Consider the following 16,976-nt stretch of genomic DNA (forward strand, 5'->3'; position numbering starts at 1 on the left):
GGGGAGGGTTGCTCAAAGTGTCGTCACACCGGACCCCGTAGGACACCAAAGCCAACCCAGCCACAATCCGCCGCCGGCTCCGCTGCGGCCTACGCTACGCTCGGCTGCGTCTCCATGGCAACAGTTAACAACGCTCCTGGAGCTGGGGTGCGGGGTCCTCAGCGCAAAGGTGTGCCTAACACACTGCCGGACTGAACGTGCGCCGGGTGGGCTGTTTCCCTTCGCTTCAAGCTCGGGTTTGAGGATAGCCCTGTGATGTGCTAGGCCTAACGTGCCTTCCTAAATAATATTGGGGCTCATAGAACCTGTTCTGTAATCAGGCGGCGCGGTGGCTACCCGAGGCCTGGCCAACCGCTGACAGCCGCCTGCTGCTGCGGCTAGCACTGTGTTGTGTTGAGCTGGCACTTGGCTCTGGGCTGCCTGGCGGCCGGGAGCGGGAGCGCGAGCGCGAGGAGCCCGGCTCCCTGGGCACGCAGGTAAGGCATCTTCTCCGCACCGCGGCTGTCTCGCCCGCCCCCTCTCCCCAGGGCAAGGGCACCGATCCGGTGCTTGGGGCTCGGCGTTTCGTAGCCCCGGCACCCCTGGGCGTTGCGCTTCACAGCCCCGGCACCCCGGGCTTGCTGCATCAGGTATGAATGGAAAAAAATTGCTTGAGCCCAGGCACCCTTTTCATTACAAATTAAGCCCTGCACCAGTCCCTGCGAGGGGCAAGGGGCGAGCAGTGCTGCTGGGCAGACAGCAGGGAAAGTGCAGCCCTGGGCAAAGCAGTCCTGACAGTGCCCCTGCCTTGGCACATGATCTGCCCCACAGTCTGGTGCAGGTGACTGAAAACATCGAGTGCCTTGTCTGAAATATAAATGTTATCCGCTTGAGGTCTGCAGGGCTGGGCGCATAGCTGCTTTCCAACCGGGCTGTTTCTGCCTTACTGGGGATATTACCTATGAAGTTAAATTGTGTGGGACCTACCATGTTGATGCAAGAACGTTAAATTTGTTCACTGGGCAATGGTCCTTTAGAGCCTGTTAAAACTGATTCTCAAACTTTTGTACCAGTGATCCCTTTCACATAGCAAGCCTCTGTGTGTGACCCCCTGCTGCCTTATAAATTAAAAAAAACTTTTTTACATATTTAACACCATTATAAATGCTGGAGGCAAACAGAGTTTGGGGTGGAGGCTGACAGCTTGTGTCACCCCCCCCCCCAATAACCTTATGACTTGATCCCCAGTTTAAGAACCCGCGTGTTAAACTGTGCAGTTCTGCAGCAGATGAATCATTAGGAAATCTCTGCACCATACATGTGTCACATCTGAAATTATTTTGGTGGTGAGGGAGGGTTCCTGAAGAGTCAACACTTTTTTTTAGTTCTTTTTGTAAAAGATGTAAATATTTGACAAGGAGCTTTCTAATTTTTCCTTTTCCCTCCTAAAAACAGAAAAGAGGGTCTTCAGTTTCAGAGAGTGTGACAACTCCTGATAATCAAGATATATGTAGGGACTGCAAATCTGATGTTCAGTACAGCTAGTTCTGTACTACTCACAGGTAGTTTAGCACAAATGAGATTCCACCAAAAGTTGTAGTTGTATCATTAAGTCTGAGGGTAAACTTGTTTATTTGTGATAAACTCTTGCTATTTGCTTAATATGTAAAGAGGAAAAAAAGATTACAATGCTTACCTTTTTTAGCATCTGCGTAGCCTTTGATTATACACTTATGTCTTATCCTGAAAACATCTAATGCATGTGCTTAGTTTTATGCTTGTGAGCAGTTCCATTGACTTGAATGGGGCTACTTATACGTAAAGAAAAGAACATGCATCAGTATTTGTGAATCGGGGGGTTATGTCCTCGCAGAAAGTATTTTCAGAAAAAGTAAATACACAATAATTTAATCGAAACCATTTCTGGTTCTATTAAAGGACATAGAAAAACATGTACATTTGTGTAATAATTATACACACAATGACTCTTTTTCTGTCTGTAATTATTGTAGGGCCCAATCCTTGTTTACATGGGAAGTCCACATGACCTCAATGAAATTATGTATTTGAGCAAGTGTTTATAAAATCAGGCCCATATATTAAATCTCTCTGTGTGGAGAGAGACTTTGAGCAATGAATAAACAATGTTTCTGTTTTTTGTGTAGGAAGACAATAAACTGCATTTTATTACTGCTCTGGAAACTTTTCAGAGCGAGTTTACTTTTCTGACTTTGCATTCTAATAAATGAGGCATGTCTTTACGTTTTCATCTAGTACTGCTTTGTTTTTAATCACTTAAAAAGACTTCAATATAGCATGTTTCATAGTAGGACTGCTAAATGATTAAAAAATTAATCACGATTAATTGCATTGTTAAACAATAATAGAATACCATTTATTTAAATATTTTTGGGTGTTTTCTACATTTTCAAATATATTGATTTCAGTTACAACACAGAATACAAAGTGTACAGTGCTCAGTTTATATTTATTTTTATTACAAATATTTGCACTGTAAAAAAACAAAAGAAATAGTATTTTTCAATTCACCTAATACAAATACTGTAGTGCAGTCTCTTTATCATGAAAGTTGTACTTACAAATGTAGAATTTTGTACAAAAAATAACTGCATTCAAAAATAAAACAATGTAAAACTTTAGAGCCTACAAGTCAGTTCTATTTCTTGTTCAGCCAGTCATTCAAACAGACAAGTTTGTTAACGTTTGCAGGAGATAATGCTGCCTGCTTCTTGTTCACCATGTCACCTGAAAGTGAGAACAGGTGTTTGCATGGCACTGTTGTAGTTGGCATCGCAAGAGATTTACGTGCCAGATGTGCTAAAGATTCGTATGTCCTTTCATGCTTCATCCACCATTCCAGAGGACATGTGTAACCCACACACCTTCTGGGGATGGTGTTCTGTCCATCTAGTGGCACTGAGACCACTTAGAGAGCAATTAATAAGTCTACTCTATAACCTTAGCTAGAGCAATTTGGCTTTTAGCTCATGCGATAGAGGTTCATGCACTAAGCTCCAGATGTCCCCGGTTCAATCCAGCTCACCGACAACCGGGATCTGTCAGTGTTATTCTTGCTGATGATAGGTTCTGCTCGATAACAACCCAAAGCAGTGCAGACTGATGCATGTTCATTTTAATCATCTGAGTCAGGTGCCACCAGCAGAAGGTTTATTTTCTTTCTTGGTAGTTCAGATTCTGTACTTTTTGCAGTGGAGTGTTGCTCTTTTAAGACTTCTGAAAGCATGCTTCAGACCTCATCTCTTGTTACCCAAGGTTTTCAGAACCTCCAGCAGGGGCAACTTAACTATTTCACTCCAGGTGGTCTAAGGAATAAATCAACAGGAACATAGCAATTCTGTCTGACAAGATTCATGCAAGTAAGCATGCTCTTGTCTAACACTGAAGTTTATTAGATTTAAGCACACACAAACATAAGCAATAAGTTGAAAACATCCCAGATATTTACCTAACATCCGGAACAGTATTGAGTAATTAGCAGCAGGTTCACAGTGGCCAGTTGCTCATCCACCTGGGAGAAAAGGTATCAGGAAAAACGTCTCTCAAGATGATTTCAGAGAACTGCTCCAAAGTACTGTATTAGCTAATCTTTTATAACTAACTTCTGCAAAACGCATAGGTCACAATGACCTCTACTATAGCATCACTTTTTTTACTTTCAATAAACTTTTAATATCAGAGGCGCCCAGACTCAAGGTTTTCCAACCACCAAGGTTTTCAGTCTCAGTTGTTTACTTGTTTGTCCCCTCCTCCCATTCTGAATAGCAGAAACTGCGAGCTAGATATGACATTGCTTCTGAAAGCCTATCTCTAAATTAACCCTTAACTACATGTTGTTCTATGGTTGCAATTAACTGCATCACATTCTGGGGTATACACATCTCTCAAATCCAGGATAACACTCTCTCAGATTTTGGAAGGCACTTCAGATTCTTAAACCTTGGATCGAGTGCTTTAGAAATCTCACATTGGTACCTTCTTTGCATTTTGTCAAATCTACAGTGAAAGTGTTCTTAAAATGAACATGTGCTGAGTCATCATCTGAGACTACTATAACATGAAATATATGGTAGAATTCAGGTAAAATAGAGCTGGAGATATATAATCCTCCCTCAAGGAGTTCAGTCACAAATTTAATTAATGCATTATTTTTTTAATGCGTGGTATCAGCATGGAAGCATGTCCTCTGCATTGGTGGCCGAAGCATGAAGGGGCAATACGAATGTTTAGCATGTCTGGCATGTAAATACCTTGCAGTGCCAGCTACAAAAGTCCCATGCAAATGCCTGTTATCACTTTCTGGTGACATTGTAAATAAGAAGCGGGCAGCATTATCTCCTGTAAATGTAAACAAACTTGTTTGTCTTGGTGATTGGCTGAACAAGAAGTAGGACTGAGTGGACTTATAGACTCTAAAGTTATACATTGTTTTGTTTTTGAGTGCAGTCACATAACAAAAAAAATTTACATTTGTAAATTGCACTTTCATGATAAAGAGATTGTCTGAGGTGAATTGAAAAATATTATTTATCGTTTTACAGTGGAAATATTTATAATAAAAATAATAAAGTGAGCACTGTATACTTTGTATTCTGTGTTGTAATTGAAATATATTTGAAAATGTAGAAAAACATCCAAAAATATTTAATACATTTCAATTGGTATTCTATTGTTTAACAATGCAATTAAAACTGTGATTAATAATAATTAATTTTTAAAATCGTGATTAATGCATGTGCAGGCAGTGGAATGTAACCGTTGTATGTTTTCCTCTTACAGGTTTGTAAAGAGGCTTCACTTATAAACAAAGACACAAGGGAAAAATGACATTCAGAAAAGGTACATATTTAAAACAAGCAGACAAATAAAGAATTTTTGTGCTGTTAGCTTTTCCTGACCTGTGAGATTATCCTAATTACCTTTCTCTTTTTTTCTGTTTCAGTGAACATTGCCATCCTTGTACTTGCTATTGTTATATTTTTATTACTTCTGCATCACAACCTTCTAGGTCTCAGTGACTTTTTGAAACGAGATGTAGCAGGTACAGTTGCTTTTTTAAATATATTATTGAGTTTTCTTTTCAGATCAGTAGCACAGTGCATACCTAATCCAAAACGAACCTCTGCTATACTAAAATGGTTTCTGCAATATAATAACAATAAATCCCTTCTATAATGAAGTGTATTTTGAATGCATAGATTTCCTGTCTTTTTGTTTAAATTTTATGTCTGTACTCCATTAACCTTAGATTTTTACTAACTTCCTCAGAACTAAGAGGAAGTTGGTCCTGATTAGTGTGTCTGCTGTAGACTTCATTGTAATGGGGTCATGAGTATGCAAATACAGATGGAATCCAGCAGTTTGTGCTGCAGCTATATTTAGTGAAAAATGGCAGCTTTGATGGTGCAGTAGTATTGCTATGTATCTCAAGTCAGACATTCATAGATTTTAAGGTCAGAAGGGGCCATTATGACCATCAAGTCTGACACTCTGCCTAACAAAGGGCATAGAATTTAATCCAGTGATTCCTGCATGGTGTCCAATAATTTAAAAAATATCCAGTTTTGATATGAAGACTCCAATTGATGGAGAATTTACCATATTCCTAGATCTGTTCAGTTGGCTAATTTAAAATACCAACATCCATTTTTGTATCTGCACATTGCAGGTATAAATAGTTGTGGGTTCAGTTTAGGTCATTTTAGATATCTAGGACTGCTGAGAGACACTCTGTCAGCTTGGGGAGTAGATGACACCATAGCAGCATTAATATGGTGTTTCCATCTCAGAGGAATTAGAAAGAGAGTTGGAAGAGAGGATGGTGCTGGGAAGGGTAGAAGCGAGGGAGGCTATGTGCTGAGCTGAGAGTGCAGCTCATTGTGTCTCAGACCCACTTTAGCTCTCTGTGTTACCAAAGCCTTGAAATTAAAGAATGAAGGAAGGAATTTAATCTAAACTCTGATGTTCCTGTGTACCCTGCCATGCTGGCTCATTGGGGAGTTGAAACTTATATGTCTGTATAATATTATTGTAATTTTCATGTGTTATTATTACAAGTTTGTACAAAACCTAGCTTTAAAAACTTGTAATAGTTCTGATCCCTGCTTGGGGTCTCTAAGAACAGTAGAAATAGAAATAACTGGAGGTGTTAAGAATTTTCAAACACTAATAATTTTTTATTTGTAGAACAAATATATATAAAATTCTATTCTCTTGTCCTGCAGATTCAAGTCCATTAGGACTCCAGCCTATAGATTTCATACCCGAGGCTCCTCAAAGGCAGACTGACGAAAGCAATGATCAGGAAATTCCTGTGGTCATTACAGCATCGGATGACAGGCTTGGAGGTGTAATTGCAGCCATGAATAGCATTTACCATAACACTAAATCCAACGTGGTGTTCCATATTGTCACTCTAAATGATACAGTGGACCATTTGAGGTAAACTGTGCTTTCCAGATTCAGCTCGTTGCATTAATGTCAGACAGGATTAACTTTCAGAAGAGGAAAACACCATCTGGTCCAACAGTCTAGACTAATTGTAATCCTACCTGTTTGCTTTATTACCAGACCTTGTGATCATTTCTTTTTCAGGCAGCTGTAGGTGCCTCTTGAAACTGTATATTCTGTTCGCTACTGTCGCCCTCCCTGGCAACATTCCAGGTGTAGACTGCAGTCTGTGTGGAGTAGCTCTGCTTTGCTTGATTTCTGTGTTCCTGGTTTCCTAACTTTTCAAAAATGTACTACAACAAGTAAACACTGAGGACCTGTCAAAACCAGTGAGCCAAGAAAATCCAGAATTTCCAAGGATTCAGGTTCTTCCCATGTTTGTCTTGTTCCCCACAATGACTAACATTCATTTTAGGGCCCAATTCTCTGAAGTCCTGAGTGCCCTTATCTCCCATTGATGTCTCAGAATGAGGCCCTTGATCCATTCTTTTACTTGTTTGACTTTCAGCTGCACACAAAAAAACTGCCACAAATGGTGGGGTATTTAGTAAGAGATTTCAATTTACAGCATTAAAAAAAGAACGGTAAGAAATTTGCTTCCATAAATGTGGCAGAGGAATGATTTCCTACTCTGCTGTTGTGCATGCTTAAAGAAAACAGATTAAACATGAGAGAGAGGAAATTATTTTTTTTGATAGAAGACAGATTCCATCATAGAAAGATGAACCCTAGCAGTGAAGTGTCCAAATTTTTAGATTGGTATTTGACCCTTTTCTGCCTTCCTCATCTCCCTTCTCCAATTAACTGGAAGGTCAAAGTTAACACTGATTATCTTGAGTAATGCTTTTTGTAATGGGAGCATGAGTTTCTGATGCTAAATACTATAATGACTTGAAAAGTAAATCTCAGAAAATTCCATTAGCCAGCACCTAGGGCCACAATCCTGCAGTGAGCTCTATATAGGCAGACCTCTGTATCCATACAGCACTGTACTGAAGTCAAACAGATTATATACTACATGCACATTTTATAGCTAGGGAAAACAACCAAGCTAGAGTAACCAGACCAACACTTATTTGTGTCATTATCATTTGGATGATCTCTTTATTTCTGGTTTAATTTGATCTCATTTCTCATTTAACCATGCTTATTATTTTTTGTAAATGTGCGACTTCTCTTCCTCTCTTCCCTGGGCAGGGCGTGGCTGAGTAAAACTGCTCTGAAAAAGGTGAAATACCGAATTTTGGATTTCGACCCTCGTATTTTGGAAGGGAAAGTGAAAGTGGAGTCTGAACAGGCAGACTCCATAAAACCGGTGAGTATGATGCTGATTATTTGTTGTAAATATGAATCAGTGGTTACATATGTTGGTAAATGATGTAGGCAGACGTATTACTTAGATCTGGACAGATCTGTGATTTATAGCTAGTATTTTATAGCTTTATTCTCTGTGTGTTTTTAAACCTGTATTTTCATAGATGTAAAAGTTTGCTTTTTGTCCAAACTTAATTGTATATTCAGTTTAGAAATAATGAGGCAGGTACAACCTTCCCCATAGAGATTAACGCTAGATAGTGACTGTGGTAGTTAAATATATGGCACTCTTCTGATTCTGTACTAAACCAATATACCAGCAGGGGATGCTCTGCAGTTGGACATGCTATCCCTTCCGATAATTTGTGGTTATTAAATATCCCAGTGCTCTTTTCACAAGAATAGAAATATTAACTCCAAAGTCGTGTTCATTTTCCAATTTGGATAATTACATTCTGGTTCCCTAAAATCCACCTACATTTTCATTTGGATTAGGAGTCATTCCCTTCCTATCCTAAACTATTGCAAAATGCTGGTGTGCTCTGCAACTATGGGAACCCAAAGATTGCTACATTTCATTAGTGAGAAATATAATTCCTTGGTATAATGGGATCTTTCAGGATAACAAGTATTATATAAATGTCCATTGATTACATTATTAACCCTTTGCATCTAGTCATGATTAATATGAGTCAGTCGTTCAATCATAGCTGATTATTCCAAAAAAGACGATACGCCAACTTAATTTTTCTGTTATAAGCAAAATATTTTTAAACAGCTCACGTAGGCCCCAGTCCTGAAATCTGATCTGCTAGCATTGATCCCTGCATTTGTGTGAAGTTCTACTGAGTTAGTGTAGTTCTGTGCAAGTGCTCAGGTTAGTTAACTGCATTGTAGAAGCAAGGCCATATGGAGCACTTAATATTTCCAAAGTGCCGTATGAACATTTAGGCTGTGATATTCAAAAGAGCCTAATGCCCAGATCCACAGTGGTACTTAGACTTCTAAATTAATGGAAGTTAGAAGCCTTCCTACCTCTGAAGATCTGGGTCGAAGTGACTTAGTTCCACTGACTTTCAATGGAGCTTGTGCTCCTAAGTCATTCAGGTATTTTTGAAAATTCTGCCCTTAACTTTTGTTTTAAAAAAGCAAAAAATTCCCATCCTTGATGGTTATTTTTCTTTTGTTGCATATGTTGTCGTGGGTACTGGCATTTCCAGAAAATTAGTGCCTGGGATATCAGTTAGAGTTCCCCATTACTCTGTCACTTTCTCATTTCTCTTGCTTGCTTGTGTTCACAGTTAACCTTTGCAAGATTCTACTTACCTATGTTCGTTCCTCATGCAGAGAAGGCCATATACATGGATGATGATGTAATAGTGCAAGGTACTGAACATTTTCTTCCTAAGTGAATAGGAGTTGCCTTGGTGGAATGGATATAGTTCACTATCCTGTCTCAGATGTTAGCTAAATGCATCTGCCCCATGTAAAGGCACAATAACCCCGTAAATGCACCTAATCTGTATAAGTCTATACATTCAGAAGAAACTTTTTCCTATCCCTGCTTGGTCAGTTTTTGCCCTGGTGAAGCATAAAGATTGCTGGCTCTCATATTTGTACCTTGTCTAGTTTAACCAAGTTGTTGAGATAGTGTTGATGTTACTGTAATTTTAGCATCTAAAATATATTTTGTGTATGCAAACTAAAACTCATAATTTTCCTAACACCTTTTCTTTGACAATGTTAATGTTAATTTTTACTTACTGTTTAAATCTCCCACAAAAGGAGTATTTTATTACAAAAATAAAAATTTAAGTTATTTCAGCTTTAGCAGTAAAACTACTGTAGAATTCTCAGTTCCCTAGTGAATCTTGCAATGTTCTAGGGAGAAAATTCTTTACCTAACAAGACCACAGCAACAAACAAGGGGATTTTTTTTTTTCAGATTCTGTTTTTCATTTCACCCCCTTTATATCAGGGGCAGGCAAACATTTTGGTGTGAGGGCTGCATTGGGTTTCAAAAATTGTATGGAAGGCCGGTTAGCAGAGGCTGTGCCTCCCCAAACAGCCAGGCGTGCCCGGCCCCACCCACTCCTGCTTCTTGCCCCCTGATGGCCCTCCCGGGACTCCGGGCGCATCCAACCCGCCCTATTCCCTGTCAGCCTCCGCCACCCCATCCAACCCCTCCTCTCATTCCTGACTGCCTCCCCCGGGACCCCTGCGCCATCCAACCACCCTTTTTCCTGACCATCCGCAGAAACCCTGCCCCTGACTGCCCCCTGCCACCCCATCCAACCCCCCCTCCCTTCCTGGCTGCCCCCTGGAGACTTCTGCTCCCATTCAACCCCCCTGTTCCCCACCCTCTGACTGCCCTGAATACTATCCACACCCCTGCCCCGGACCATCACCCTGAACTCCCCTGCCCTCTATCCAACCTCCCTGCCCCCTTATCGCGCTGCCTAGAGCACTGGTGGCTGGCAGCATGAGCACCAGAACAGGCAGCCGCACTACCTGGCTGGAGCCAGCCGCGCAGCAGAGCACTGGCTCAGGCCGCGGCTCTGCAGCTGCGCTGCCCCAGGAGCTCAAAGTCCTGCTGCCCAGAGCATTGCACTGGCAGCGGAGCAAGCTGAGGCTGCTGGGGAAGGGGAACAACAGGGGAGGGAATAGGGCCTAGCTTCCTGGGCCAGGAGCACAGGGGCCGGGCAGGAGGGTTCCGCAGGCCGGATTTGGCCCGCCGGCTGTAGTTTGCCCACCTTTGCTTTATATTGTGTATGATTTCTAATGTAAAATCCATTTCTCAAACAAAAGACCTTGGTTTTAATGTCAGCTCCTGTTGTATTCAGTGAGAGTTGGATTAGGCCTCTAGTAATCAGCAGGGTGATTTGGCCAGAGTAGAATTGGAGATGCAGGAGTTAGAGGTATACTTCCACATAATGCAAGCTTGTGTATAACTGGCATGTACTGTATTTAAAGGAATATATTTTTAAACATTTAATTGTCGTGGCCCTATTCCTTGTTTAAAAAGATGTAGCTCTGTTTTCAGTTGGATAAGATTGTGTTGGTATCAATACTGGGACAGAGTGTACAAAAACCATATGAACTAAAGCTTAAGCAATATTTGTGTTTTGATTCTCTACTTGGTTTGAATTTTTCAGATGATATCCTTGAACTTCACAACACACCACTGAAACCTGGCCATGCAGCTGCATTTGCAGATGACTGTGACTCAACCTCTAATAAATTTGCCATCCGTGGAGCAGGGAATCAGGTCTGAACAGTTCAGATAAAATAATATCAATATTTCAGACTCTCATTTTCAGAATTGGCCTCTGAGTTTGTTCCTACTTACTTGCTGATAAATTCCTTGGCACTTGGATGTCAAGTATGTGACGGAACCCGCAAATTATTCAGATATTTGTGGGCACAACTGAAAGCCAAGTTGAGATCACATTCAAAAGTAGAGACATAAGCAGAGCTCTTGGAATTTACAACTGTGCTGTACAATGGGAGTAAGACGGTGCTGTGAAGAACATGCAGTCTAGAACTTAACATTCTATAGATATGATTTAGTTTGTGTGTGCATATAATATGCTCGCACTAGTGGTGAGATTGGTGACATCTTAGATTTTAGGTATTAAGGTGAGTGAGCATTCCTGAAAGCGTAAGAAAACTTTTATAGTGAAAGCTTTACATGTTGTCGTGCCTCTTAAACCACATGCTCTATCCTGTACTAAAGGAAGGGAAAATTATTTTATCCACACAACAATCCTCTGCTCTACAAGGGGCACTGAATTTTTTTTAACTGTGATGGAGCAGGGGGGAGGGAGAATGCTGAATGACATTTTATTTGGGAGCAGTTAAAACTAAAATTCACTTTTTGTTCCGTTTTCAGTACAATTATATTGGATTTTTAGACTATAAGAAACAAACAATCCGGAAGCTCGCCATGAAAGCCAGCACCTGCTCTTTCAATCCAGGGATCATTGTTGCTAATCTAACAGAATGGAAACTACAGAACATCACTAAGCAATTGGAGAAATGGATGACACTTAATGTAGTGTAAGTATACAGAAATCAGAGTAGACAAGTCAGGGGTTGGGGTTACCGTGACGAAGATTCACTGTGGAATGAAGGATAGTGGGGGTCTACATAAGTAGCTAGCCAGACAGAATGCAGCATGTTCCTCTGTGAAGTAGTTATATGAAAATTAACCATTCTAGAGCTGTATCTGCACCCGTAGCTAATAACTTCATCTCCCCCTCTAGAGAGGACTTATACAGCAGAACTCTGGCAGGTAACATTGCCACACCACCACTGCTAATTGTATTTTACAAGCAACATTCTAATATTGATCCCATGTGGAATGTCCGACATCTTGGTATGTATGAAATGAAATCCTGACACATTATTCCCTCCTGCTATGCTTATTACCTCCCCACATGCATTCTGTCAGATCTCTAGCTGAATGCTGTGTTGATGCACCAAATTGACCCCCCTCCCATCCCCCGCCCCCAGGGATGCATCTTTTTCTGCTTTACACTGTTCTCCCCACTTTCAGAGCTCCTGCACCTGCAGCCTCATTTCAGAACCAAATGATTGCTGCTTTTTAAGCTGCCAGGAGGCTTGAACAAGCTGAACTTACTTTCAAGTTTTCTACATTATTAAACACATTTAGTATATTTGGAAGAACAGATCTGCCATTTCAACTCAAATGCCTGTGGCGCATACTTCGGTTTTTATTAGGGCTGTCGATTAATCACAGTTAACTCACGTGATTAACTAAAAAAAAATTGTGATAAATTGCAATTTTAAGCACACTGTTAAACAGTAGAATGCCAATTGAAATTTATTAAATATTTTGGATGTTTTTCTACATTTTTCATATATATTATATATATATATATATATATATACACACACACACACAGTATTCTGTGTTGTAATTGAAATCAAAGTATATTTTTATTATAAATATTTACACTGTAAAAATAAGATAGTATTTTCCAATTCACCTAATACATGTACTGTAGTGCAATTGTCGTGAAAGCACAACTCACAAATGTAGATTTGTTACATAACTGCACTCAAAAACAAAACAATGTAAAACTTCAGCGCCTACAAGTACACTCAGTCCTACTTCTTGTTCAGTCAATTGCTAAGAGTAACAAGTTTTTTTACATCTACAGGAGATAATGCGCCCATCTTATCATTTACAATATCATCAGAAAGTGAGAACAGGCATTTGCATGGTAGCTGGCATTGCAAGGTATTTATGTGCCAGATATGCTAAACATTCTTATGCCCCTTCGTGCTTCGGCCACCATTCCAGAGGACAGGCTTCCATGCTGATGACGCTCGTTAACAACAAAAATAATGTTAATTAAATTTGTAAACGAATTCCTTGGAGGAGAATTGTATGTCTCATGCTCTGTTTTACCTGCATTCTGCCATATATTTCATGTTATAGCACTCTCGGGTGATAACCCAGCACATGTTCATTTTAAGAACACTTTCCCTGCAGATTTGACAAAATGCAAAGAAGGTGCCAATGTGCGATTTCTAAAGATAGCTACAGCACTTGACCCAGGGTTTAAGAATCTGACGTGCTTTCCAAAATCTGAGAGGGACGAGGTGTGGCACATGCTTTTCGAAGCCTTAAAAGAGCAACAGTCTGATGTGGAAACTACAGAACCCAAATCACCAAAAAAAAAGAAAATCAACCTTCTGCTGGTGGCATCTGACTCAGATAATGAAAATAAACATGTGGATTTGGATTGTTATTAAGCAGAAGCCATCTTCAGCATGGACGCATGTCCCCTCGAATGGTGGTTGAAGCATGAAAGGACGTATGACTCTTTAGTGGATCCAGCACGTAAATATCTTTCAAGTAACGCTGCCCACTTCTTGTTTGCATCATCTCCTGCAAATATAAACAAACATGTTTGTCTGAGCGACTGGCTGAACAAGATACAATACTGAGTGGACTTGTAGGCTCTCAAATTTTACATTGTTTTATTTTTGAAAGCAGTGTTTTTGGTACATAATTCTACATTTGTAAGTTAAACTTTCATGATAAAGAGATTGCACTACAGAACTTGTACAGTATTAGGTGAATTGAAAAATTTTTTTTACAGTGCAAATACTTGTAATAAAAAATAAATGAGCACTATACCACTTTGTATTCTATTATAATTGAAATCAGTATATTCAAAAATGTAGAAAACATCCAACAATATTTAAATGAATGGTATTCTATTATTAACACAATTTTTTTAAGTGCTTGACAGTCTTAGTTTTTATTACAAGTAGTGCAGCCCTAAGAATGCTCTGAAGTGCACTGGAAGGCCACAACGGCTCCAGAATAGGAGCAATGGCACAAAGCAGTGCTTAGCTGTACCTGAGAATCTGGCCCCAAGAGTCTTAATTTGTAATAGCAGCAAAGAATCCTGTGGCACCTTATAGACTAACAGATGTTTTGGAGCATGAGCTTTCGTGAGTGAATACCTACTTCATCGGATGCATGTAGTGGAAATTTCCAGGGGCAGGTATATATATGCAAGCACGCTTGAGATAACGAGGTTACTTCAGTCAGGGAGGATGAGGCCGTGTTCTAGCAGCTGAGGTGTGAAAACCAAGGGAGGAGAAACTGGTTTTGTAGTTGGCAAGCCATTCACAGTCTTTGTTTAATCCTGAGCTGATGGTGTCAAATTTGCAGATGAATTGAAGCTCAGCAGTTTCTCTTTGAAGTCTGGTCGTGAAGTTTTTTTGCTGCAGGATGGCCACCTTAAGATCTGCTATTGTGTGGCCAGGGAGGTTGAAGTGTTCTCCTACAGGTTTTTGTATATTGCCATTCCTAATATCTGATTTGTGTCCATTTATCCTTTTCCGTAGAGAAAAGGAAAAGGATAAATGGACACAAATCAGATATTCACCCACGAAAGCTTATGCTCCAAAACGTCTGTTAGTCTATAGGGTGCCACAGGATTCTTTGCTGCTTTTACAGATCCAGACTAATACGGCTACCCTTCTGATACTTAATTTGTAATGACTGACTCACTTGCCAATCCCGTCCCCCATACCCCAAACTAAGGCCATCCATTGTTACATCTGCATCTCATAACTGTGAAGTTAAAATCTTGCATGCTAAGATGATTTTACTGCCTTTATTTCATGCTCTAATGTGCAGTTGCAAATTGCTTCTCTTTCAATACAAGGCTCTAGCACTGGAAAAAGGTATTCTCCTCAGTTTGTGAAAGCTGCCAAGTTGCTCCATTGGAATGGACATTTCAAACCCTGGGGAAGAACAGCTTCTTATGCTGATGTCTGGGAGAAGTGGTACATTCCAGATCCTACTGGCAAGTTCAGCCTGATCCGCAGACACTCTGAGATCTACGAGTCCAAGTGAACTGGATTTTATAAACTATTGTCATTTTCTCAGGAAACTCTTGGAGACAGCAATGTTTCTTTCAGCTGATTTGTATTACAGAGCAGTCTTTGCTTCTCTAGAGCACAGGAGAAAGTACATTTTCAGGTGACATGATAAACTGTACCAAACTGCATCTCTGAAGAAGAGACTTATTTGAAATATGATTGGGGAAACAGTCCAGCCGCACTATGAAGAGCGGAGAAACACCTACATGAACTAGCCTTTTTGCTAGGTAATTCCTTTTAATTACATTCTTCTAGTCCAGTGCAAGTCTTCCATTTGATATTTTGCAAGCTACAGAAATAGATGTCTCTTGTTTGTAGGAACAGTTTATCTGGGTGACAGCCACACGCAAATCTTGCACACCAATTTATTATAATCAAAAGCTGCTACTGGTTTCTTGGTATCTTATCTTATCCTCTGATATATGGAGCTTTATAAAAGGCACTTTCTCTTGCATGAAGACCTACTCACCATTTATATGTAACCCTTTCTTGCACTGTCTGTGTGTGTATGATCTTAATCTTTATTTTTCAAAGGCGACTTCAAGTGTTATTTCACTGAGAATTTTTTTAATGTGATTGCCACTCAACACAAACTGTTTTGAAAGGTGTGGAATAAACTAAACTTTGTTAAAAAAATAAAACGATTTAAGGTTAATTGTTCAAGTAATTTGAGCATCAGATGAATATAAAACTCATTCTGGTCTTGAAAATGGTACTTGGTCTAGTAGTGGAAACTTGTCTGTTTTAGTAGATTTTGCATCTAATTAAGAAATGTAATTTTTTAAAGAAATGAATTTCCTTGGCACTTCAATTAATTGTAAAAAGAAAATATGCAAAATGTCTTGAGTATTAAGTTTTCAAATTAGAAACATGTCAATTTTTAGAGCCTGAAACAAGTGATATCAAGTGATTAACTATTGCCCCTGCCATTTGGAAGGAGCATCGAATTACAGTGGGAACTGGCAAAGTTAAGGCTAGTAATAACCTTGTTTTTAATGTATGTCAGAGATAGTGGTACTATCCCTTATTCTGTCTGGAGCACCTTCTTTTGTGATTGTCTGGTTTCTAGTAACTCACCAGGGGAACACTGCCCTATTAAAGGAAATATCACAGCATGCCTTTCTGAGCCTGGCCCTTTAAATTAAGCAGAGCTAAGCAGCTGGAGTCCTAGCATAGCTGTTTTGCACATGCATCTCCTTTTCTCCCAGCTGGTAAGTGTAATTCAAGAGGTTACACATTGAATGTCAATTTTTAGCATTCCTTAAGGTATATTACTGTGATCTGTTTCTGCAGCAAATAGTTTCTTCTTCTTTAGCAATAGGCTGGTTGCAGGAGGTATTTACCTCTTGTCATATAAGGCAGAATATACATTTTATAACCTTTCAAGTTTGCACCAAGCTGAAGGGATTAAGCATGCACATGAGATTTTCTGTGTGCAGTGAATAGGGATTCTTATAGTTAGCTTGACTTTTTTTTTTTTTAAGTGTAGGAAGGTTTTTATGTAGTCAAGACTAAATTCTGTGGGTTAATTTGATAGTAATTACTATAACTTTGTACTGTGAAGTTGCCTTGGTTGAAAGAGCTTTGATACCTTTTGCTAAGGATTAGATTCTTCCTAGTGTAAGTATTTGTGATCTGAATGGAGTGAGGGTGTAAACAGTATCTGCAATTTCATAGTTTATACTGTGTCAATTTTAATGTTTATCTTATAGTTACAAAATGGAAAACAGTAGTGAGTAACTTCTTCTGAAACATCTTTTTCC

At 39.7% G+C, this 16,976-nt stretch overlaps 1 protein-coding gene across 2 annotated transcripts; it reads left to right on the forward strand.

Annotated features, from left to right (window-relative positions):
* The first annotated feature begins 5 nt into the window (after positions 1-5).
* Positions 6-16,328, forward strand: GLT8D1 (glycosyltransferase 8 domain containing 1). Of its 2 annotated transcripts, none has more exons than XM_050957874.1 (10): positions 6-476; positions 4,798-4,857; positions 4,961-5,059; positions 6,243-6,459; positions 7,666-7,783; positions 9,084-9,168; positions 10,938-11,050; positions 11,675-11,841; positions 12,048-12,160; positions 14,997-16,328. In XM_050957874.1, the coding sequence occupies exons 2-10, from the start codon at positions 4,842-4,844 to the stop codon at positions 15,185-15,187; spliced, it is 1,119 nt and encodes a 372-aa protein (XP_050813831.1). In that variant the 5' UTR covers positions 6-476; positions 4,798-4,841; the 3' UTR covers positions 15,188-16,328. The 2 variants fall into 2 exon arrangements, with proteins under 2 accessions (XP_050813831.1, XP_050813832.1); XM_050957875.1 differs by lacking the exon at positions 6-476 and adding an exon at positions 533-629.
* The last annotated feature ends 648 nt before the right edge of the window (positions 16,329-16,976 follow it).

Source organism: Gopherus flavomarginatus, chromosome 6 (assembly GCF_025201925.1).
Source record: "Gopherus flavomarginatus isolate rGopFla2 chromosome 6, rGopFla2.mat.asm, whole genome shotgun sequence".
In the NCBI taxonomy this organism is placed as follows: Eukaryota; Metazoa; Chordata; order Testudines; family Testudinidae; genus Gopherus; species Gopherus flavomarginatus.